We start from the raw sequence: 21,314 nt of genomic DNA, 5'->3' as shown, positions 1-21,314 counted from the left end.
GTCTGGAAATTTTCGTATCCTGTCAAATGATCTAATTACAGGCAATGTACATACTCCGTACGGAGTACTCCATACGTTGACAAGAGCCGCGTGGCTTTCTTGAATACAAAACTTCGAATCAATCCTTTTCCTAGGATGAGCTCTGTCATCTACTATCATTGAAATTGCTCCCAAACGATGGGTCTCTCTTCAGATTCTCCTGAAGGAGCTGTGACCGAAACAAGGTCTATGACGGGAGAGTCACGTTCTCCATGTTTGACGGATGAACCCAATGTTGTCAAAGTCGACGAGGATTCCGATCGAGACCTTGATGCCAAATATGTGAAAGAGAAACCTGTGTCCCTTGGCGATTATTTCGTATGTGTCAAGACCAAGACCGAGGGAATATTTCGTCGCAATATATCGCTAATAACACATAGAGGATTCTTTCCTACCTGACCACCAAAGATCGCATGGTTTTAATAGTCGCTCTCATATGCTCCATGGCCTCCGGTGTTGTAAGTTGATTGTGTTTCAAGTTGCAAAGTACAAAAAAAGTTACTAATCGGTCCCCAGCCATTGCCTATCATGAATATCGTTTTTGGTGAGCTCGTCGGCAGCTTCAGTGATTACTTTCTTCCTGATTCAACTACAACCGAAAGCGAATTCAAAGCTTCCGTTAGCCGACTGAGGTAAGCGCAGGGTCATAGTTGTCATTGTATAATGGGGCTAATTTTGAAAGTCTCTATATCGTCTACCTCTTCATCGCGAAATTCGTCTTGACATACTTTTCAATGGTATGCTTAGGATGCCCCAAGTGAAACTGCAGTACTTCCCCCAAAGCTAACCCGCTCAAAATCCACCATAGTACTGCTTTCGTGTTACCAGCCTTCGAGTTTCAGCGTCTTTACGACTTGAATACATGGGATCACTCTTCGCCCAGCCTTTAAGTAAACTGGACCAAGTATCAGTCGGCACAGTTGTCAACGCCATCACGACTTCTTCCAACTCCATTCAGCAAAGCATCTCCGACAAACTGGCCATTTTGTTCCAATCCCTCGCCCTTTTGATTGCCGCATATGTCATAGCCTTCAAGTATTCATGGGCCCTGACCCTTGCGACCAGCTCGGCTATACTCTTCATTCTGATAGTATGCTGTCTTACATTGCCCGCGATTTCCAAAATCCAGCAGAATGTGGACAAAGCAGATGAAAAACACTCGGCAATCGCGGCGGAAGTTTTTGGTTCCATTCGAACAGTCATCTCGCTGGGCGCCGAGGCACCGTTGGCCAAAAAATATCGTCAATGGGTCGAAGAGTCTCGGAAAAGAGGAATGAGCTTGTCTGTCGTTATGGGGCTCCAGTTTGGTCTTCTCTTCTTTGCCATGTACGCCAGCTACGCATTGGCGTTCTGGCTGGGGTTGAGACTGTTCCAGCAGGGTCATATACCGAATATCAACACGGTCATAACGTACGTCTTCTCCCTCCAGCGTTACTTTTTCGCTACTCACAAACTGTTCTAGGGTATTCTTTTCGGTCATGATTGCAGTGAGCGTACTAGGTAGTATCGCATCGCCATTAATGATGATCTCCAAAGCGGCCAGTGCAGCGGCTTCCTTTTTTGAAATAATTGATTCGGAAAGAATTGCTTCTGGCGGAGACCGCGATGCAGCTGCCCTCAGCTCAGGGGACATAGTCTTCGAGGATGTGCAGTTTTCATACCCTTCTAGACCGGATACCCAAATTCTCATGGGTCTCAACGCGCGGTTTGAGAGAGGCAAGACAACAGCAATAGTTGGCCCGTCAGGATCAGGTAAAAGTACTATCGTCGCACTCACAGAGAGATGGTATTCTCCAGAACAAGGAAGCATTTCAGTGGGCCAGCGCAATATTCAGCAGCTGGATCTCAAGTGGTGGAGATCTAACATTGGGCTTGTGCAACAAGAGCCGTTCTTATTCAATGATACGATTTTCAAGAACGTCTCTTACGGGTTAATCGGTACCAAATGGGAAAATGAGCCTGACTCAGTGAAAGCTGGATTAGTGGAAAATGCGTGCAAAGAAGCATTTGCTGATGAGTTCATCGATCGGCTGCCCAAGGTATGTAAAATGCCCACTTTCCATTCTCGTTGCTAAAAGATCTCCAGGGATATGAGACACTTGTGGGTGAGAACGGCACGAAATTAAGCGGAGGTCAGAAACAGCGCCTGGCTATAGCGCGAAGTATCATCAGAGAACCTACTATTCTCATTCTGGACGAGGCCACCAGTGCGATTGATGTTCGGGGAGAGAAGATAGTTCAAGCAGCTCTCGATCGCGTCTCTAGAAACCGAACTACAATTGTGATTGCTCACCGATTATCCACCGTTCGACGAGCTGATCGGATCATTGTTCTTCGCGGCGGTCTGAACATTGAAGAAGGAACCCACGATGAGCTTCTTGCAGTGGAGGACGGCCTTTACCGGGGCCTAGTCAATGCGCAGAGACTTGAAATCGCTGCAGATGATGAAGATGATACAGCGGAGGCCACAGAAGGTTTGAAAGAGGAGCTTGAACACTATGCGACTGCTACTGCCGAGGACTCGCAAGAGGAGACCGAGAAGACCAAAAAGCGTGGCTTCTTCACTAGCGTGGGCCTTTTGATGTATGAGTCGCGTACTCAATGGCCATTCTTCCTTCTAGCACTACTCGGCATTTTGGGTGCTGCCTGTAAGTAGTCTTACCCGAACACTTTTGATCCCGATTAACAATTAATCAGGCGCGTACCCTTTACAGAGTTGGCTTTTTGCAAAGCTTATCGACGTGTTCAGCTTTAGAGGCCAGAGACTAACCGATGCTGCCAATTTTTGGTCGTTGTGGTTCTTTGTCTTGTCTCTTGGACTTGCCGCCTGTTATGCAGCGATTGGCTTCGCAGCCAACACACTCGCCATTGTCAGTGGATATCATACTCGAATTATACATTGGACCTAACAGTATTATAGGAAATGTCTTCCACTTGTCGGACGGAATATTTTGAAAACATTCTGAAAAAGTCCGTTCCATTCTACGATCTGAACGACAATGCCTCCGGGTCACTCGTTTCGCGCCTGGCAACCGATCCCAAGCAGATCCAAGATTTGATCGGGATAAATGGTGTTTTCCCAGTCATCTCACTCTGCAGCATGATTGGCTGTATCGCCATTGCCTTTTCTTTTGGGTGGAAATTATCTCTCGTGGCTACGTTTGCTGCTCTTCCCTTCGTTTTCCTTGCTGCGTTCATGCGTATTCGCTATGAACTGGAGTTTGATTCGATGAATGCTGCTGTTTACTCCGGCAGCTCCCAGTTTGCCGCAGAAGCTATCGAGGCATTCCGCACTGTTTCAGCATTGACAATGGAGGATTCCATTTTGAAAAGATACTCGAACCTTCTGCAAGACCAGCAAAAGAAAGCTTTCCGCAAAGCGTGGTTCGCTACTCTCGTGTTTGCCTTCTCTGATAGCGTGGAGCTTTGCGCCATGGCGCTTACCTTCTGGTACGGTGGTCAGCTGCTAGCGTCTAGAGAGTATGAGCCGGTTTCCTTCTTTGTTGTGTACATGTCTATCATTCTCGGCGGACAACAAGCGGGCCAATTCTTTAGCTATGGACCTAATATCGCCCAGGGAACTGCTGCAGCGAACAGGATGCTCGACTTCCGTCTGAATTTGAGTGATTCCGAAAAGGACTCTGAAAAGCTCAAGATCGATACAGCTATTCGAACTGGGGCTCATATCGAATTTCAAAAGGTTGCCTTCAAGTATGCTTCGCAGGAGAAAACATTATTCACCGGCCTCGATGCCACCATTGAAAGTGGCCAGTTCGTTGCATTTGTCGGCGCCTCGGGCTGCGGGAAAACGACCGTGATCTCGATGCTCGAACGATTTTACGATCCTTACAAAGGAAATATTTTCCTCAACAGCGAAAATATCACTTCGATAGATACAACCTCATACCGTCGATCCTTGTCGCTGGTAGCACAAGAACCACGGCTTTTCGAGGGCACTATTCGAGACAACATTACCCTTGGCCTCGACCCATCAGAATACACCGAAGAAGAGTTGGTTCAGGCATGTACTGATGCCGAGATCCACGACTTCATTACATCCCTGCCTGATGGATACTCCACAGATCTAGGCATCAAAGCACAGACAGCAATGAGTGGTGGACAGCGCCAGAGACTTTGCATAGCGCGTGCATTGTTACGAAAACCTACCTTGTTGCTTCTAGATGAGGCAACATCCAGTCTCGACTCGCAGTCTGAAAAGCTTGTCCAGGGTGCCCTTGAACGTCTAGCGGCACGGAGGAGTATGACGATTGTCGCGGTTGCGCACAGACTGGCAACTATCCAGAAAGCGGATATCATTTTCGTGTTTGGAGAGAGCCAGAATGGAAATGGGTCTCAGATCGTCGAAAGGGGGTCACACCAGGAATTACTCCGCAATAAGGGGATGTACTGGCAAATGGTAAGTAAAAATCTCACTTTCCAACTATCAATTTCTAACGAAATTTTAGTGTCAAGCAAATGGACTGGATAGGTGAAATCAGTCAATTCTCGACTCATGTTTCTCCAACCTCTCGACTCTTCTTATCTCGACTCCTTCATTTCACCTACCCTCAACTTTTCTATCATTTGTATCATTTTTAAACAAGGAAATATAATAATACCTAAAATACCTCATTTGGTGATATCTTTTTAGAGGTCTTTTTAGTGATCTTTTCAGATATCATTCAAGTGATACCTACTAAGCCTAATCGGGGATTATCCGCAACTTTATTTCTATTTTAAAAGTAGTTTTTTTTGGTCCTGTTAAGGGAATTGTTTTCAGCCGGCCACAGTGGTGACCGAGTACCAGATGTTGCTAGGCTGATGTATGGCCGATATTTCGGCCGTCCCAATCCACATCGAAATCCCGACGACCTAATGACATATGTCTCCGCGCATCTTGCCTTTCTTAATCGACAACAATACGATAATATGGACCATCAAGAAGCGCTCGCTCATGTTGGTCTTACTCGTCAGATTCAAGAAGCAATCACGGACCCAAGATTCTCACATATCTCTCACTTACCGGGCACAAGATCTCGTTGAAACTAATTATGGCTATCGGGTGATATCATTGAGAGTGATGGGAGAGCCAATCTAACGCCACTCAGCACATACTCTGGTAGAGACTTTAACTGCGATTTTAATGCGCAATACTGGACTCCAGAAAAGGAAATGGTTGAAGGGTATCGCAAATTCGCAGAAAGGAGAAGCCCTGCAGCCGATAACCTGCATTATTCACATTCAGGTTCCGCGATCATTCATCAATGTCCTCCGATTGGAGAACCTAGGCTATTCTCCCAACTGGAAAGAGTATATCTGGACATGTAGGAGAGGAGATATGCCTCACCCTAAATTCGACTATCTCTGACGACCTAAGGGAAGCAAGAGACATGGCGGAAATTATGACTATGCGACACTTGCTAATTCATCAGGGATACATCAATGAAGGCTCTGGGGCTTACAACGACTTCCAGCGGGCGACAATTGCAGAGCAACTGGAACGCAGAACGGTCAACAAAGGAGCCGAGAATGGCTCCCCGCCAGGAGAGCGAGTTAGAAAGGCAAAAATAACTCGGATAGGCCGTTTACAACATACAAAGGGACAAAAAAAAAAAAGATACAGAATTCATGATGTTGGGTTTTGATACAGCATAGATCTCTATGATAGGAGCATGTAAACGTAGAACCTTTTAAACAGTAGTGTTGAAGCGATCCTCCTCATCTCCATCCTTGGTGTATGTCTCACGCTCATCCACATCGTCCTGGGCTTCCTGTCCAACCTCGGCGTTCTCCTCCATCAGTGCAACCTCCTCAGCCTCAGCGGTCGACTCAGTCTTACCACCTTTCTTCTGTGTGGTGTTGACCAGAGGGGTGGAGTCGTTGAAAATACGCAGCAACATGGCACGACGCTCTTCCTTGGGAAGCATAAGGTTCAGAGAATGGAGAGATCGCCACAAGGGCAGAACCATGGCCTCACTATGGGTTATGTTAGTAAGATGCAAATATCATTCGAAAGAATATTAAAGGGGCAAAAACTCACGGAAGACCATCTTCTTTGCCGGTCGCTTGAACGCGAAGAATACTGCACCCCATGGGGATATCCTTGACTTGCTCGCCAATCTCGCCTAGGGACTTCCAGCCATCCTCATCGTCATTGATCTTGGGGAACATTTCCACAAGAAGACGACGCATAGTCTCCCTCTTGGTCAGGACGACGGACCGTTCAGGGCCCAGCCAAGGCTCGATGATTTTCAGGCCATCAGTCTGAACACGCCATCTGCAGACGTTCTCACGCTGTGCATCCTGCTTAACGAACATCTTTACGCCACAATGGACGAACTTCATGCCCTGGCCTTCATTGCAGGTGAGAATGTCACGGCCCAGGGCACTGGTGTAGTAAATTGTGCGGGTTGGGAGACCTTCGGCATTACGGACCATGAAGCGGTCACGGGGGAATCGATCCGACAACTTGTAGAATTCATAGATGGGAAGAAGCTCCTCGTGGTTGGGATCAAGGTACTTGAACGGCTCCTCTTGACGAGGGCCCTTCTTCTTGAAAGATTGCGTAGTAGCCGCGGGTGCAGCAGGTGTGCTGTTGCCAGTCGTGTCAATGCCAGTTCCCACTGCAGGCGCTGGAACGTGGACGGGACGGTCACCGACAAGCACTTCGCTACCATCGTCGAGTTTAGTCCTCTTAGCAGGAACTGCCTCTTCAAGGTCATCTGCATCCCGCTTCGGGAGAGAGACAGGAATTGATGCATCAAGAGTAGCAGAGTACGGAAGCTGGTGGGAGGACTCGGCAACAGTAGCATTCTTTGCAAGCTCCTTCTCAGCGGCTTCATCGGGAGTAACCAATTCATCCAATGACTCGAGCTTCTCCAGAGGCTTTCCGTCTACCTCGTTCTTCTTGGAATCAAGCTCCGCGGCGAGAGCTGCGACGGAAGCCTTGGGGATAACGTTACTGCTCTCCGGCTTAGCCTTGATTTCGGATGTCTTCTCGAGAACTGTGATGAAGAAACCTCCAGTGTCTTGCTGGTGAGGGTATACACGCATGCATCGGTCAAGGGGCAGGTTGGCAGTCTCGCCTGTCGGGGCGAACATGCCCTCTGCAAGTCTGGCAAGACCATTGATGCCCTCCTGGTTTCGGTGCTCCTCGATCTCCTGCCAGTTGTTCCACATGCGGCCCTCTCGGTCCATCACTTTCCAGGTTTTCAGACCAGCAGATCTCTTGAGGCCGGGCAGCTCCTGGCTGCAATCGATGATCTTAACGTTGGCAGCGCCACCGCAGCGTTCAATTGCAGAGGCAATGACAGCCTCGTTCTCCACGGGGTTCAGACTGCAGGTTGAGTAGACGACCCGTCCGCCGACCTTCAACATTTGCAGGGCGCGAACCAGGATTCGAGACTGGGTGCTGTAAAGTCCCAAAGCATTACCAGGAGTCCAGTCCTTCCAGACACCGACATTCTTGCGTGCAGTACCATCGCCAGAGCAAGGAACGTCTGCCAAGATGCGGTCAAACTTCAAGTATCTGTTCTTGGGTTTGCTGCCATCGGTAGTGGGCAGAGGAGGCAATTTGATGGAGGGGAACATCGTGGCATCGTGGTTGGTAACGATCAGGTTGGGCGAGCTCAGGCGCTTCATCTGGTGAATAAGCATGTGTGCGCGTTTGTAGTCTGCATCGTTGGCAATCAGCAGGCCGGTGCTTCGGCCGTCGTCGTTCAGTCCTTCAGGACCGAGAGGTTCGGGTCCAGCAGTGCCGTTCTTGATCTGTTCAGTGACTTGTGCAATGGCATCTTCTTCACCTGCGTGAAGCAGCTCCATGAGTTGCGCGGACTTGCTGCCCGGCGCAGCGCACATATCCAACACAGTCATTCCAGGTCTAGCGTCGATGAGAAGAGGAGGAATCATGCTGACAACCTCTTGGCGGCTGATGTTTCCGACGTCGGTCTCGGCGACAAGGAACTTCTGGAACGAGGCAAAAGGTGCAAAGCGACGGATGACATTCTTAGGAGTGGTCATGGACCAAGCGAGCTGATCTGGGTACCAGGAAACTGGGCGCGGGGGCTCGACGAATTCGTTCTCGTACTTGATAGAAGTGATTTCAGGAATGTGGTGGTCCTTAAGACGCTGCTGAACTGCCAGCGCATGTCTAATAGAAGTCAGACAATAGTCAGCATCACTTGAAACCACCCGAGGCGCGAATCGCAAAAAATGGCCCAGTTGTGACTTACCCTCGAGAACCGGTGAAACGGAAACTGTTGGGGAGATCCTTGCGCATGGTAGCCCAGAAAAGCTCCTTTTCTTCCTCCGGAAGAAACTCTGGCTCATTGTAGTAACGTTCAAACTTCTCGTTCTCTCTGGTGATATCTTGCCATTGAGAGCGCGTACGGCCTGCGCCGCCACCGCCGCGACCTTTACCACCCTGGAAGAAAGGAGACACGGTCAGTACAACAAACACCTCTTATAGCACATATGAAAGGCAAATTTACCTTTTTTCCGCCACGTTTACCCATTGTTATGATGTGGTAAGAATTATGGGAAAGTGTACTTCAAACAAAATCGCCTTCAAAAAATCTCCCGATCAAATGCGGGATGGTTATGTAATCACCTGATTGACTGCAGGCGGGCAGAGTCGAAACATGATTCTCAGCTCCAGAGTGGGGAATTCAACAAGATATTGTTTGGCATCGGGGCTGTGTCTCTGATCTGGGTACCGACGAAGTAATGCAGTTATATTCCGCGGTCCTGCTGGAGTTGGGAACGGTGGATCGGTCCATTTGAAATCGATGTACTCCGCTGACATCTCCGCGAGCCACCTTTCCACTCGAAAGGTGAATCTTCCGGTATCGACTGTGTCGAAGAACTTGACTGAAGATACCTCTTGTTTTGTGTTGTTCCAGAGCTGTCTGAATCGCTGGATAGCTGTCTTATCAAATGGGTCGATCAGCTGTGCTGGCTCGTCGCCGTTGCCAAAGAGGCCCAGCTCCCGAGCTTGCTCGTTGGTGGCTCGAATACAGACAGTGTGTAGGGCGATAATGCATGTCTCCATTGAGCAAAGTACTTCCCATATCAAGGACTTTGGCATATCGGACCTATTACGGAACCGCAGGAAAGGGTGAACGACGTCCGCACTGATAGAGACCTTTTTGCTCAGAATAGGAACTTTCTCCAAGTCGAGCAGGTTATCTACCAGCCTGCATCTTTGTCTGGCTTCGATCACCTCAGGGGGGGCATTAAAGTGAACAATGTCGGTAGAATTCCACCACCATCGAATGTCTGTCATGCAGTCCGGTGGAATAGTAACACCCTTGGGAGGCTTGGATCTGGCCAAAGCAATTTGGCGGGATTCCCAACAGACATGAGCAATAGCTGTATGCTTTCTGTTCAGGATCCATGCTTTTCTGAGGTCTTCCTCTGGTATGATATCTGGATCGCACGGTTCTCCAATCTCAACAACTCGCGCTGGAAGTGCAAACTCCCAAATCATCTGACGCAACTCAGCTGGCAGCGTAGCGAATTGCGCCATGATGAGAGAAGCTCAGTCACTAAAATATCAATCTCAGTTAGAAGAATGAAGTAAGGAAAAGCAATGATGCAAAATGATCAGCAAATGAGAAGATTAAGACCACATACAAGAGGTTACGAATTGACCCGAGTCAGACTAGATATCAATCGTGAGAGTAAGGTGCTTAGAGCAAAGTACCTAAATAGGGTACTAAGGATTTAGGACTTGCAAGCGAGCGGCGAATGATCAATTCGAAGAACCGTGAGATGGAAACAGAAGGACTTGTGGTTGTGTTGGAGAACAGGAGTTGGCAAATGATGACAAGCAAGGCGGCAGAGGCAAGTACGATGGCAACGACAATACAAACAACCAACACTGGAAGATATAAAACGAACAAAGGAGATAATTGGTATGTTTGCTGCAAACGCAGCAAACTATATAGTCTACTATGGCAAACCATTAATTGCTATTTCACACACGAATTTGGGATCTAACAGCCCAAGGCAATGATTGATAGTACATTCAAATCAAAGCTACCAAAGACCCAGTTTTCCTGGAGAATTCAGCAGCTATCTTCACACGCGATCACACTCTAAAGCAACTTAAGAGATCATGCGGGACATGTCTCCACGAATGCGCTGGTAGTCGAGGATACCCTCGATGCTGCCGACAGCGCTCATGGCGAGGTCCTGATCCCACAACTTGCGGGTAGCGAAGTCCATGACGTCCTTCTCGGTGATCTGGCTGACAGTACGCTCAATATCCTCGGCGGTCAGGCGACGGCCAGTGGTGATGATCTGGCGGCCGATATCCTCAGCGACAGCGGTGGTGCCATCGAGAGACAAGAGGATGGAAGCCTTAAGCTGGGCCTTAGCACGCTCAACCTCGGCGGAGGAGACGTTGTTGCACAGGCGAGACCACTCGCGGAGAGTGAAGTGGACCAGGTCATCAAGCTGAGTGAGGTTCTCGCTGACAAGGTAGATACCCCAGAGACTAATATCAAGTCAGCATCTTTTCAATTAAACAAAAATATTATCCGCAATAATAAGAACTTACCCAGTGTCGCTGTAGCTGGTGGAGAAGCTCATGAAGCTGTTGGCGAGGTTGTGGTGGCTGACGTGGGAGCTGAGCTTGCTGCCGAGGAAGGGCGACTGGCCCATGGCACGGTCCCAGTTACCGACGATGGCCTGGGTGACCAGAGCGGTGAAGTAGTCATCATCCTTCCAGCTGACACCCTCGACGGCGAGAGCGATGTGAGCGGAGGGGATGGTGTCGTCGCGGAGACGGACCTCGGAGCCGATGAACTCGGGGGTGCGCTTCTGCTCGGCAGTGAGGGCCAGGGCAGCAGAGGTAGGAGCCTTGCTGGGGAGGCCACCGAAGTGCTCCTCAGCGAGTCTGACGAGCTGCTCGTGGGGAATGCCACCAGCACCGACGAGGACCATGCGGTCAGCAGTGTAGTTGGTCTTGATGTAGTCGGTCAGGTTGTCCCGGGTGATGGTCTGGATGTTCTCCTTGGGGCCGAGGATGGTGCGGCCAAGGGGCTGACCCTGGTAAGCGGTGGCGTGAAGGTGGTCGAAGACAACCTCCTCGAGCTGCTTGTCAACCTCCTCCTGCTCACGGAGGATCACATCACGCTCACGCTCAATGGCACCAGCCTCGAGCTTGGAGTTCTGAAGGATATCGGCGAGAATGTCGACGGCCTTGGGGACATCGTTGTTAAAGGCCTTAGCGTAGTAGACAGTGTTTTCCCTCTATAGTCGCGATCAGTATTCTGTTTGGTAGATGTTGGGTGGTTTCCCGGGTCGTACCGAAGTGTAGGCGTTGAGGTGAGCGCCCATGTTCTCGATCTCAAGCTCCAATTGGTGCTGGGAGCGCTTGTTGGTGCCCTAGTCATATTCATCAGATAAAAGCGCTTCGTAGCTTGGGGGTTGTGCGGTCGAACCTTGAAGGCAAGGTGCTCAAGGAAGTGTGCAGTTCCGTTGGTCTTGTCAGTCTCTGCCCGGCTACCGGCATCGATCCACACGCCGACCGTCGAGGTTTGGGCCCATGGCGAGTGATCAGTGGCGATCTAAAAGGGAATTAGCGAAATTGCGATGCCATTGAGATGAGTTGCTTGGTCGTACCGTGAATCCGTTGGAGAGAGTGGTGGACTGGGTGGTGGACGGCAACGCAACCGGCGACGCAAAGCCACGCTTCACGGGCTGGATGGACTTCAGGGCCGCACGAGTGCGGAGAGCCTGGTTTAGGTTGAAAGCAAGGCGCCGAGAAGCCATTGAGAACGACTTGTATAGGTGGAGGGAGGGGGAAAAGGGGAGAGATGGAGAAAAGAGCTGATGGAGACACCCTGAGGTTGAGGTTCCGAAGTCTGAAATTGTTCGCCCAGCTCAGCCAATTACATAACCCGCTTTTCCAAACCGCCCTTGACATCCCGAATACTTCCTTACTCTGCCTTGATTCGTGATGTGGGCTAGAATACAGTCTAAATGGCTCAGTATATTGTCTAGATCGATATTTACGATATAAAAATACGATTTGTTTGATGCTGAGGTATCCCGACACGCCTTGTTTTCCGATCATTCAATTTCGGTCATCCAATTTCGTGCTTATTGATTGGCTACATGCCCTTCTCATACAAACTTGCTTGCAAACTGTCTAATGTTCTCTTCCATCGAAATATCCGCTGCAAAACCCAACTTGAAAGCACGAGCAGTGTCAAATCGAGGAGTCCATGATTGCACAATTTTGTCGGTAGCAGCATCATACTTCTCCTCCACGAGATCCCGACGCTCTTTACCACCAACTTCCAGCAAAGCATCCAACATCTGCTGAATACTGACCTTCAACCCAGGAAGATTAACAGACCTTGACTCTCCAAATGCCTCTTTGGGCACGTCTCGCGCGTGGATCAAGTTCTTGATAACAGTGTGCGGCGAGCAAATCCACATCTCCGTTTCCCTAGCCACAGGCAGAATAGCCTTCTTGCCGTGGAAGGGCTCACGGATGATATCACTAGCAAAACTGCTGGCAGCCTGAGTGGGCTTGCCAGCTCTCACTGTCACCGTCGGCAGACGCACGCACCGGCCATCCAGGAATCCGCGGCGCGAGTAGTCGTTCAGCAGTGTCTCAATGATGAGTTTCTGTGATCCGTATGAGGAAGATGGCACAGGTGGGAAGTTTGTTTCATCAATGACGAATCCTGCCGGCGCAGGGCCGTAGACTGCCAGTGATGATGTGAAGACCACCTTTGCTCCGGGCATGGTCGCGCGTAGCCGGTCCAGAATGTATCGTGTTGCGTCGAGGTTGACGCGTATTCCCAGCTCGAAGTTGGCCTCGGAGCCTCCGGACATGATGCCGTGAAGAATGTAGACTGTCTCATAGGGACGAGCTGCACTGATCAGTTCGTCAACCTCTTTGGTGGAGGTGAGATCTGCCTTGACACAGCTCAGACGACTTGCGTACTGTGCAGCGGACTCTGGGACTTCGGGCTCAACGATATCGGTGATTGTCACGGTTGTCGTGGCCGGTGTTCTTTCGAGGAGGGAAGCCGCCAGTTCCTGGCCGACATAACCCCCCGCACCGGTGATGAGAATGGACATGATGGGTATGTGAAAACGTAGATTGGGCAATGAGGTCAATTGATAGGATTAATCTAGTTATTGGGAAGAGGGTGGTGCAATGAATTTGAAGTATATGTCAACTACGAACGGAAAATGGATGTGTTACCATTATATAGTAACACACCTTGCGGGGTTGAAGCGGACTTCGTCTCTCCCCCCACGCTCGCTCTGTCATGATAATTCCCCCATCAGCCAATGGTGTTACTATATCCGATGAACATCATCACTTGATCTGAGTCTCGCGCATCAATTCCGAGCCATTTCTTGGTGCAAGCCTCGGTGAGAAATCCGATTACCGGGAGGCCCGGCACAAGTCCGAGAATGGGATTGGGACAGCGAGATGGCCTAGTGAAATATGTGCGAGACCTTTTTCATTTTTAGATGATAGCAATAATTAGCAATATAATGCTTCTTTTGTGGGGGTTTCTTGAGTCTATGTCACATGTTCTACTAGGCATCTGTCGACCGACGACAGCAGAACAAGCTTGGAACCCTCCCAAGACTGGACGCTAGATCTAAAATGATAGCTTAAATGTTGCCGACGAAATATTGACAAGACTAAATCGCTTGTATTGGCCACTGGTTGCTACCTAGGTACGGATATCATACGCTAACCAGAGCTATCTCATCACCTCAGATCAAGATACCCAGTATGACACATTCCAGCGTGTAAAATTCATCGAAAAGGAAAACTAGATTTTAAGACGCAGCCAAAAGTACATAGGCGGAAAGACCTGTCACAAGAAAGGTGGAAAACATTCGATACATCACAGAACACGAGACGCCGAGGGGAACATCAAAAGGGAATGGACATGACCAGAGATTAAGACCTTTATGCGGCAGTACGCTTGTAGATACCAGCGACAATGCAGTGATCACGCTCGAAAGGCTCGAGAGTCAGCTGCTCCTTGGGCTTAATCTTCTCCTCGCGCATCTTCTGGACCTCCTTGGCGAACACAACCTCGGGCTTGGCTGTGCTGTCAATACAGTTGGCCTTGATGGAGACAATGACACCACCCTCAGCCTTGAGGAACATGTGGGCGTTCAATCCGACAATACGGGCCTGATCGGGCTGGGCAACATCGGCAAAGATGACATCGACCATGGGCACGAGCATACGGTAACGGAGAGGGTGACGGGCATCCTCGACGATGGGGATGACGTTGGTACGGTGAGTGGCCATGCCGATCAGATCACGGCCGGAACGGTGAGAGAACTCGACGGCGTAGACGTTACCAGTGGGTCCGACAATATCAGCGACGTGAGAGACGGAGGTACCGGAGGCAGCACCAATGTAGAGAACCTTGGAGCCGGGCTTCATGTAGATGTCATCAAGACCACCCAACACACCAGCAGCCAACTAGAAAAGAAAAGATGTTAGAACAAGAACTAAGCAACAGGCGGTCTTTGGCTATCAGGCCAATATCAAAGAATTCCGAGAAAAATTCGATAAAATTGACAACAATGCCATGTCCGTTTAGACCAGGAGAAGGAAATATTTACCTTAGAACGGAAGGGGTTCCAGACACGGTACTCGTTCTTGGTAACAGCACCATCCTCAGCGGGGGCACCCTCGACGGAGATACGCTTCTCGCCGTAGACAGCGGTTCCGGGGGTAAGGTTTTTCGTCACAAGCATGTCCTCCTTGCCGCCGCGAGCGACAAAGATACCGGCGTGACGGTGAGGCTCCTGTTTGCAAGGGAAAAAAAATCTGTCAGTTACTGATATCAATGATCATGGTAATTTTCAACACTTACAATGACAACCTTGGCACCACCACGAGCACCGCCGCCACCGCGAGGAGCACCACGGCCACCACGGGGAGCACCACGGCCACCACGGGGAGCACCGCGGCCACCACCACGGCCACCACGGTCACCAAATCCACCACGGCCACCTCCACGACCGCCGAATCCGCCGCGGCCTCCACGGCCACCACGGTCACCGAAGCCACCTTTGTAAAGTCAGCTATATGAACTGTAATATCGCAACAAGGAAGAGAATCATCGCCATTGGTGCGGTAGAATCACCAGCGAGACTTTTGACCTTGTTGCTTCGGAAGGACTGGATTGAACAAACCTCGACCACCACCACGGCCACCGCGGTCACCACCAAATCCACCACGTCCACGAGGAGCGAAAGACATTGTATATGTTTTGAGAGATAAGACTCGGTTGTGAAAAGAGTCAAATGGGGGGAGGAAGGTTAAGCTGTCGTTTCCGAGTGCTTAAACCGAGTAGTTGAAAATTGGAATAAAAGTTCCGAAAGAGTCGATAAAGATGGACGAAAAAATGACAACGTATCTGAGATAGTTGGATCAAGCACTTCAAACAGAATTGGCCGCTGACTATCTGTCGGATGCGGATCGGTACCGAAGCTGCTCGTTGATGCGGTCGAGATTTTTTTTGCGCCTTTGGGATCTTTCAGAAAATCAGAACGGCGCTAGGTTGTTTCGGGTTTAGCGCTTCATCCAACTGAGCGCATCACGTGTATTGCCTCCTCCATGTTCGTCACGTGGTTCATTAAGCCCTGTATTGTTGAATGAAAGAAACATGAAGCAATTGAGAATGGCAAAGACCAAAGGTTATAATATACTTAAGGATATAGAAAGGTGTTTTGCGAAAATTAAGGTTTTCCCTTATTTTGTCGCTGACAAGGGAAGGAGATATCTTAAAGACATGTGATGGAGAAGACTACCTACCCAAAGGAACTTACATACGTACCTTGTAGTTGATGCATTACTTCATTGTTCCCTCAAAGTCTAGCCATAAAAAGCTATACAAGACTATGCGGGGTTGTGATGGTCTTTTTTGGTAGTCAGTTTCTATCTACCAAATGTAGTGGATGGGATAGAACAATATGGTTGATGAAAAATAAAGATTTCGGGGACAGTTGACCCTTAGTTATACCAGATCATGATCGGTCATAAAATAAAGTAATAGAATAACAAAATAAAACAGAGCCTGCCCCGCAAATATAAAAGCATACCCTCCAATCGAAGTCCCATTTCTGTAACTATATACAAACATAACAAAAAAAGAATTGAACTACTCCCCAAAGAAGTAGTAGTTTGCAGCATATTGTATTTCAAAAGCGGGCGGCATATTCTTGCAGGTCTTTGGCGGCGACCCAGCGGCAGTGTTGACCCGATAGACACTCTTGTAGTTGCCTACTGTGCCATCGGTAGTAAGGAGGTAGAGCCAAGGGACGGCACCGTACTTCCCCGAAGCTGCACCTGAGGGTGCATCAATTGCACCTCCCTTCTTTGTCATGACAATGCCATTCTGTTTTTCGGGTGTGAGGTTCAAGTTGAACTCGGGGGTTGTTTCCGAGAAGAAATGGTGCCCCATCAATTCGATGTTGGCGGGAGGGAACGAGGCATATTCATTGGTTGGTAGGGGAATTTTGTAGGCAAGGTTGGGGACCCTTTCCAGGAGATCGGGGTAGTTGGCTGCAATGCATGTGGCATTGTAGAGTCTTGCGACAGCTCCTACCGCCTCGGGTTTTGATCTGGAAGTGGAGTCCGCACATGTATAGTTCTAGGTTTATAATGAGCAACGTAATTCAACAAGAGAGCAAATGTTTGCCATACCTGGGTTCCCCGTCCAAGTGCAACGTATCTTGGCTTTAGACCTGACGGGCTGGCCATTCCAGAAGCATAGGAAGGCATAGCAATCTTGGAGGTATCGCACACATGCGGCCCTCTAGTGTTGTGTTTTGCAGAATTGATGTACTCGCTCACTTTTCCATAGAATTCTGCCAGTTCATCTGTCCAGTCATATGCACCGTCGAGGAAATGTGTTGGGGCAGCAAGCGATATTGCCGCCAGGCAGATGATGAGAGGAGCAAAACGCATTGCTGTGTACTTATGCTATTAAGCAGAGGGGTAGAGGGATGGTCAATGGCGGTGACGTTTTTTAATCAATCAAGGATTGTCCAGCAAGCCTTTGATTCAAGTTGGGTATGAAAAAGGGAGGTAAGCGTGTAGAAGAAAGGAATGATAGGGGAGATATTGATATGGTAAATTGGCCAGCCCGAGGGGCGGATATAGATGTGTTAAATGCAATCATCTTACAATTCATCCGTATATCAAAGATAGTAACACAGGTCCGACTCGAAACAATACTGTGGCTATTAACAGACCGATCGATGCAACCTGCAGGTACTAGCAGGGATTAAAGCTCGACCACAGGCTCTTATTGGTAGATGAACGCGCCCATTGCTGACCCTTCCAACCTTTCTGTCTTTTGATTTGTCGACAGTTGCAAACAACTTTGACTAAATGGAGATAGCAACGCGCTAAGCAAAACAACGGGGTATTCCCTTGGCGGTTTAATTGTAGGAGCTTGAACCGAGCCAATATGATTAGTTCTATAAATTCCCCGATTCTATTAATAAATCTGACTGAAGAATATTGCCATGTGTCTTGGGCGGTTGGATATGCGGAATTACCTGTATAGGCTAGTGTCCGATGCACTGGTCCTAATCCTAGTTGTGCAGAACTCGGGGAAATTGCAGGCATTAACTACATGGGCCCCCGGTACTTATCAAAGCTTCAAGTTCTCTATTAAATTCAATGCGATTTCAAATTTACAATCTTGTCAGGTCCACGGGTAATGCGGAGGCTGACATGGCGGGGTTTGGCCGTATTTTCCACCGTTGCAACGCACTTAGCGCCTAGACAACGCCATCTTACACAGAAAGTTGCTCTGACCACTTGGTGATTATTGTAGCTCAAACCTACTATGACTGCTGACCTTTTTTCTTTATCGACTGTCGGCATTTTTGTCTGGGTTTGACTTGCGAAATCCACTGGTCAGATTTATATATATCTGACGGAGTATAATTCTCCGACATGCACATCAATCTAAAAGGAACGGAGAACTTGGATTTCACCAAAAATAGAAATTGGTAAGAGAATGTGATAGAGCATGCTATGTGTCTTCCCAAATATACTACCTTCCCCTCGTACAAGAAGCCCGGGTGTTAAGCTTATTGCTCCGCGTGCAACCTGGGCCTACTCTTTTTTTTTTTTACTTCGACATTTTATTTATTTATTTATTTATTTTTCAAATAAACATGCTCTCAATATCTAATAGAACCAGCTTGAAATAAACCAAGGTCAAGTAGAAGTCTTATAGCATTGGAAGATGTAAAGGTAGGGCTATCTCTCGGACATATGCCTATAGGACTTCGCCCTGGAAAGGCCCAAAATCTACATCTCACTGCTAGTCACAGACACATATTTGCTAGTCAAATTTACACGATGCAGACCCACATCCAAGAATAGTACAACTGAACCCCAAACGCCACTATTATCATGAGAAAAAAAAAAGATAAAATAAGAACTCCGGAGCTCTTCGCTGTGTAAACATCAGACAAAACATTAGTTGAAACCTTCTTGCTGCCAGTCATCACCGTGCAGCTGACCCCCACTCCCCGTGCTCCCGCCTCCACTACCATATGCAGCTGCGCTACCAACGGCGGCCATAGCGCTATGCTTCTCAATCTCCGTTGTGCTCATCATGTAGAGCACAGTGAAAAGTAGAAGATGCAGTGCGAAGCAGTAGCCAGCGAACAAATTCCGACTCGTCCGATTGGCAAGAATAACTCGAGTGAGAGAGAATACGATCCGCTCTGGTAGGCTCATGCGTTTATATGCACGTGTTGATTCACGGCCACGGAAGGCGGCAAATGGTGAGATTCGAGCCTCGTAGGCATTCTGGTATCGGTCGAGGGACAGACCTGAAGGCGTGTCGGCAGAGGTATAGACAGATGTTGAGCTGGGGGTGTTTGCAAACGATGATGCAGATGTGGAGGCACCCTGGCCACGACTGTAGGTCGAGACATATCGAGTCTTTTCGTAGAGACTCAGGTTGTCCTTCTGGAGCGATGCAACTTCCTGTCGGAGGGACTTGACAGTGGCATATAGCTTTGACAGCTCTTCTTCGAGTTCAGCATTCTTCTTCTTGAAGCGATCCCGCTGGGCTTGAATCATAGGTAGGAGACCGGAACCGCCACCAACAGCTTCTCCTGCACGGATAGATTCCATGGTGTTTGCAGACACGGCACTCTGGTCAAAGCCAGAGATGATGGATGAGGTGGGCGATGACGCACCCCGACGGGCAGAGTGGGGGTACCTAGAGGTGTAGGTTCCTGCAATAGACATTGCCGAGGACGGGAATGTGTTGGTAGCCTCCTCTTGCACGCGAAGGAGGTCATTTTCAAGAGTAGTTGATAGGGTTCGCGACTTTTCTAGCTCTCCTTTCGAACTAGAAAGCTCAGTTCGTAGTGCTTCGAGCTGATCTTGGATATCGCGATGCGACACTCGCAAAATGGTGAGCTCATCCGTCAATTTCTTATTCCGGGCCATAAGGAGTTGTTCTAGCGAGTTCTTGTCTTTGGATTTCGTTTCCTCCCCATTGCCGCCAACCGCAGCATCGCCAGCACCGTCTCCAGCATCATCATCGTCACCAGCTGCAAATTCAATCGACCTGATCATCTCCAGCTCTCGGCGGATATCGTCGTAGTCGGCTACCTTTGCTAACCGCGCACGCAACTCTTCCCTTTCAACCGCTGCCTTTGAAGCTGCCCGCTCCGATTGAAGTAGCTTGGCTTCCCAGGTGTGCCGTTCCGAGTCCTTGTCAAATCGTGCAGCATCTAGTTTCCGAAGCAAGGAAGAGTTCTCCGACTGGAGCCGCAGATAATCGGGGTCGTCCGTAACAGAAATTGGACCAGACGCATGTGATGCAGCCTGAGCCAGCTCCAGCCGCAGTTGCTCATTGCGTGCCTCCACATCAGCCAATCTCAAGCTTGTTTTTTCTAAATCGGCAGAAACAAGCTCCAGCTCAGCTGCTGTAGCGCCACTCCGAGAATCTTCACTCTCATCACCCTGGTTCTCACCTTCGCCCAGGCGTTGGGAGACTTCATAGCTTGCTTTAAGCTCCTTGATCAGCCGATCCTGGTTTTCCACTTTCTCTTCCAAAGCCTTCTCCTTTGCCGCCCAGTTATTCGTTTTTTCTGTCAAGACAGCTTCCCATGATGCTTCGATTTCCTTGGCTCTTGATTCCTGGTTTTCCTCTAGTTTCTTCCGCGCAGCGCGTTCCTCCTGTAGGCGTTTCTCGGTCTCCTCTTGTTGCCTGGTGAGACGATCCACCGACTTCTGCAATTGGTCCCGTTCTGAGGTCAGTTTGGGAACCGTATCTTCGGACAGGACAAGGGAGTCGACGGAAGCTTCGAGGAGTGGGTATGGGTCTGGGGCCTCGGATAATGAAGAGTATAGTTGTAAGAATGAAGACGATGACGTCTTGCCTTGGTTGGTCAAGAGATCGATAAAGGACTGATAGGATTTCAGGAGTGTTTTATATTCTGAGAGCTTAGATTCATCATCTAGCTTCTTGTAGTCTTTCGTCTTCTGCGCCAGGTCCTTTCTTTGCACGAGTGCAACACGCTGTTGTTCGACTAGATCCGTAGCGGTTGTATCGAGTTTTGCAATGGTATTGGCCAAATCGATGCCTATTATATGTTAGTAAGACTCGGGCAACACATAAGATAATAATTACCTCTCCAGGCTGCAATGGCACGTTGGAACTTGTTTGTCTCTTCGGTCAATTTGCTAGACATGGGTGATTCAGGTTGGTCCTCATGTTGGTCCTGAGGAAGCAAACCCTCTGTAATGGCAAATGAATCCATTGTCGGTCCTAGCCCCAGGCGTCTGCACTGTCACCCCACATCAAATAGCAGTCCACCAAGGGGAAAGATGGAGATCTGTTATCGCGACGACACGCGGCGGGCGGGCCGATATTATTCCGACTGTATGTGTACAAAGTACGATTTTGGGTTGGGACATATGTAGTTGTTGGATACAAATTCGTGACATGTAAACGTCAAAATTGAGACCGCATCTACTGGCATCGAATATGCAGGCTGTATAATGAGTGTTGTTTCAAGATAATAGCATTTGACCCGAGGCACCCGTTTACAATAATAGTGGAATGTTTGGCAGATAACGGCTTATAGATTGGGACGACCGCCTTGCTGGCCGCCTTCATATCCAAGTTTAGCATCATGTTTGAAGCCCCAGATTTTGGGTAGGAACCATCAAAAATAAAGTAAAAAAAGGTCAGTTTTAGATAAGTTCAAGTATTGGCGAA

General features: G+C 48.9%; 7 protein-coding genes across 7 annotated transcripts; 1 reads left to right on the top strand and 6 right to left on the bottom strand.

Moving 5' to 3' along the window:
- Nucleotides 1–177: 177 nt before the first annotated feature.
- On the top strand, nucleotides 178–4,532 carry PGRI_044340 (ABC transporter B family protein; the record flags this gene model as incomplete). The annotated part of the gene is made up of 10 exons (XM_040792147.1): nucleotides 178–357; nucleotides 420–497; nucleotides 556–671; nucleotides 722–776; nucleotides 848–1,449; nucleotides 1,502–2,078; nucleotides 2,126–2,687; nucleotides 2,737–2,909; nucleotides 2,960–4,456; nucleotides 4,506–4,532. The coding sequence occupies 10 exons, from the start codon at nucleotides 178–180 to the stop codon at nucleotides 4,530–4,532; spliced, it is 3,867 nt and encodes a 1,288-aa protein (XP_040649203.1).
- Nucleotides 4,533–5,729: 1,197 nt separating this feature from the next.
- On the bottom strand, nucleotides 5,730–9,565 carry PGRI_044330 (tRNA (cytosine-C5-)-methyltransferase; the record flags this gene model as incomplete). Its single annotated transcript, XM_040792146.1, has 4 exons — nucleotides 5,730–6,015; nucleotides 6,080–8,188; nucleotides 8,271–8,461; nucleotides 8,648–9,565. The coding sequence occupies 4 exons, from the start codon at nucleotides 9,563–9,565 to the stop codon at nucleotides 5,730–5,732; spliced, it is 3,504 nt and encodes a 1,167-aa protein (XP_040649202.1).
- A 581-nt stretch (nucleotides 9,566–10,146) lies between these two features.
- Nucleotides 10,147–11,817, bottom strand: PGRI_044320 (mitochondrial processing peptidase; the record flags this gene model as incomplete). Its single annotated transcript, XM_040792145.1, has 5 exons — nucleotides 10,147–10,537; nucleotides 10,601–11,295; nucleotides 11,353–11,430; nucleotides 11,487–11,612; nucleotides 11,668–11,817. The coding sequence occupies 5 exons, from the start codon at nucleotides 11,815–11,817 to the stop codon at nucleotides 10,147–10,149; spliced, it is 1,440 nt and encodes a 479-aa protein (XP_040649201.1).
- Nucleotides 11,818–12,171: 354 nt separating this feature from the next.
- On the bottom strand, nucleotides 12,172–13,140 carry PGRI_044310 (SDR family oxidoreductase; the record flags this gene model as incomplete). The annotated part of the gene is made up of 1 exon (XM_040792144.1): nucleotides 12,172–13,140. The coding sequence occupies one exon, from the start codon at nucleotides 13,138–13,140 to the stop codon at nucleotides 12,172–12,174; it is 969 nt and encodes a 322-aa protein (XP_040649200.1).
- Nucleotides 13,141–13,993: 853 nt separating this feature from the next.
- On the bottom strand, nucleotides 13,994–15,307 carry PGRI_044300 (rRNA 2'-O-methyltransferase fibrillarin family protein; the record flags this gene model as incomplete). Its single annotated transcript, XM_040792143.1, has 4 exons — nucleotides 13,994–14,521; nucleotides 14,665–14,850; nucleotides 14,919–15,115; nucleotides 15,241–15,307. 4 exons carry the CDS (start codon nucleotides 15,305–15,307, stop codon nucleotides 13,994–13,996), a joined length of 978 nt encoding a protein of 325 aa, XP_040649199.1.
- A 901-nt stretch (nucleotides 15,308–16,208) lies between these two features.
- Nucleotides 16,209–17,017, bottom strand: PGRI_044290 (uncharacterized protein; the record flags this gene model as incomplete). Its single annotated transcript, XM_040792142.1, has 2 exons — nucleotides 16,209–16,700; nucleotides 16,754–17,017. 2 exons carry the CDS (start codon nucleotides 17,015–17,017, stop codon nucleotides 16,209–16,211), a joined length of 756 nt encoding a protein of 251 aa, XP_040649198.1.
- Nucleotides 17,018–18,547: 1,530 nt separating this feature from the next.
- Nucleotides 18,548–20,853, bottom strand: PGRI_044280 (CCAAT displacement transcription factor COY1; the record flags this gene model as incomplete). Its single annotated transcript, XM_040792141.1, has 2 exons — nucleotides 18,548–20,676; nucleotides 20,724–20,853. 2 exons carry the CDS (start codon nucleotides 20,851–20,853, stop codon nucleotides 18,548–18,550), a joined length of 2,259 nt encoding a protein of 752 aa, XP_040649197.1.
- Between the last annotated feature and the right edge of the window lie 461 nt (nucleotides 20,854–21,314).

This window comes from Penicillium griseofulvum (assembly GCF_001561935.1).
Source record: "Penicillium griseofulvum strain PG3 chromosome Unknown contig_90, whole genome shotgun sequence".
In the NCBI taxonomy this organism is placed as follows: Eukaryota; Fungi; Ascomycota; class Eurotiomycetes; order Eurotiales; family Aspergillaceae; genus Penicillium; species Penicillium griseofulvum.
This window is presented reverse-complemented; position numbering and strand designations above follow the sequence as displayed.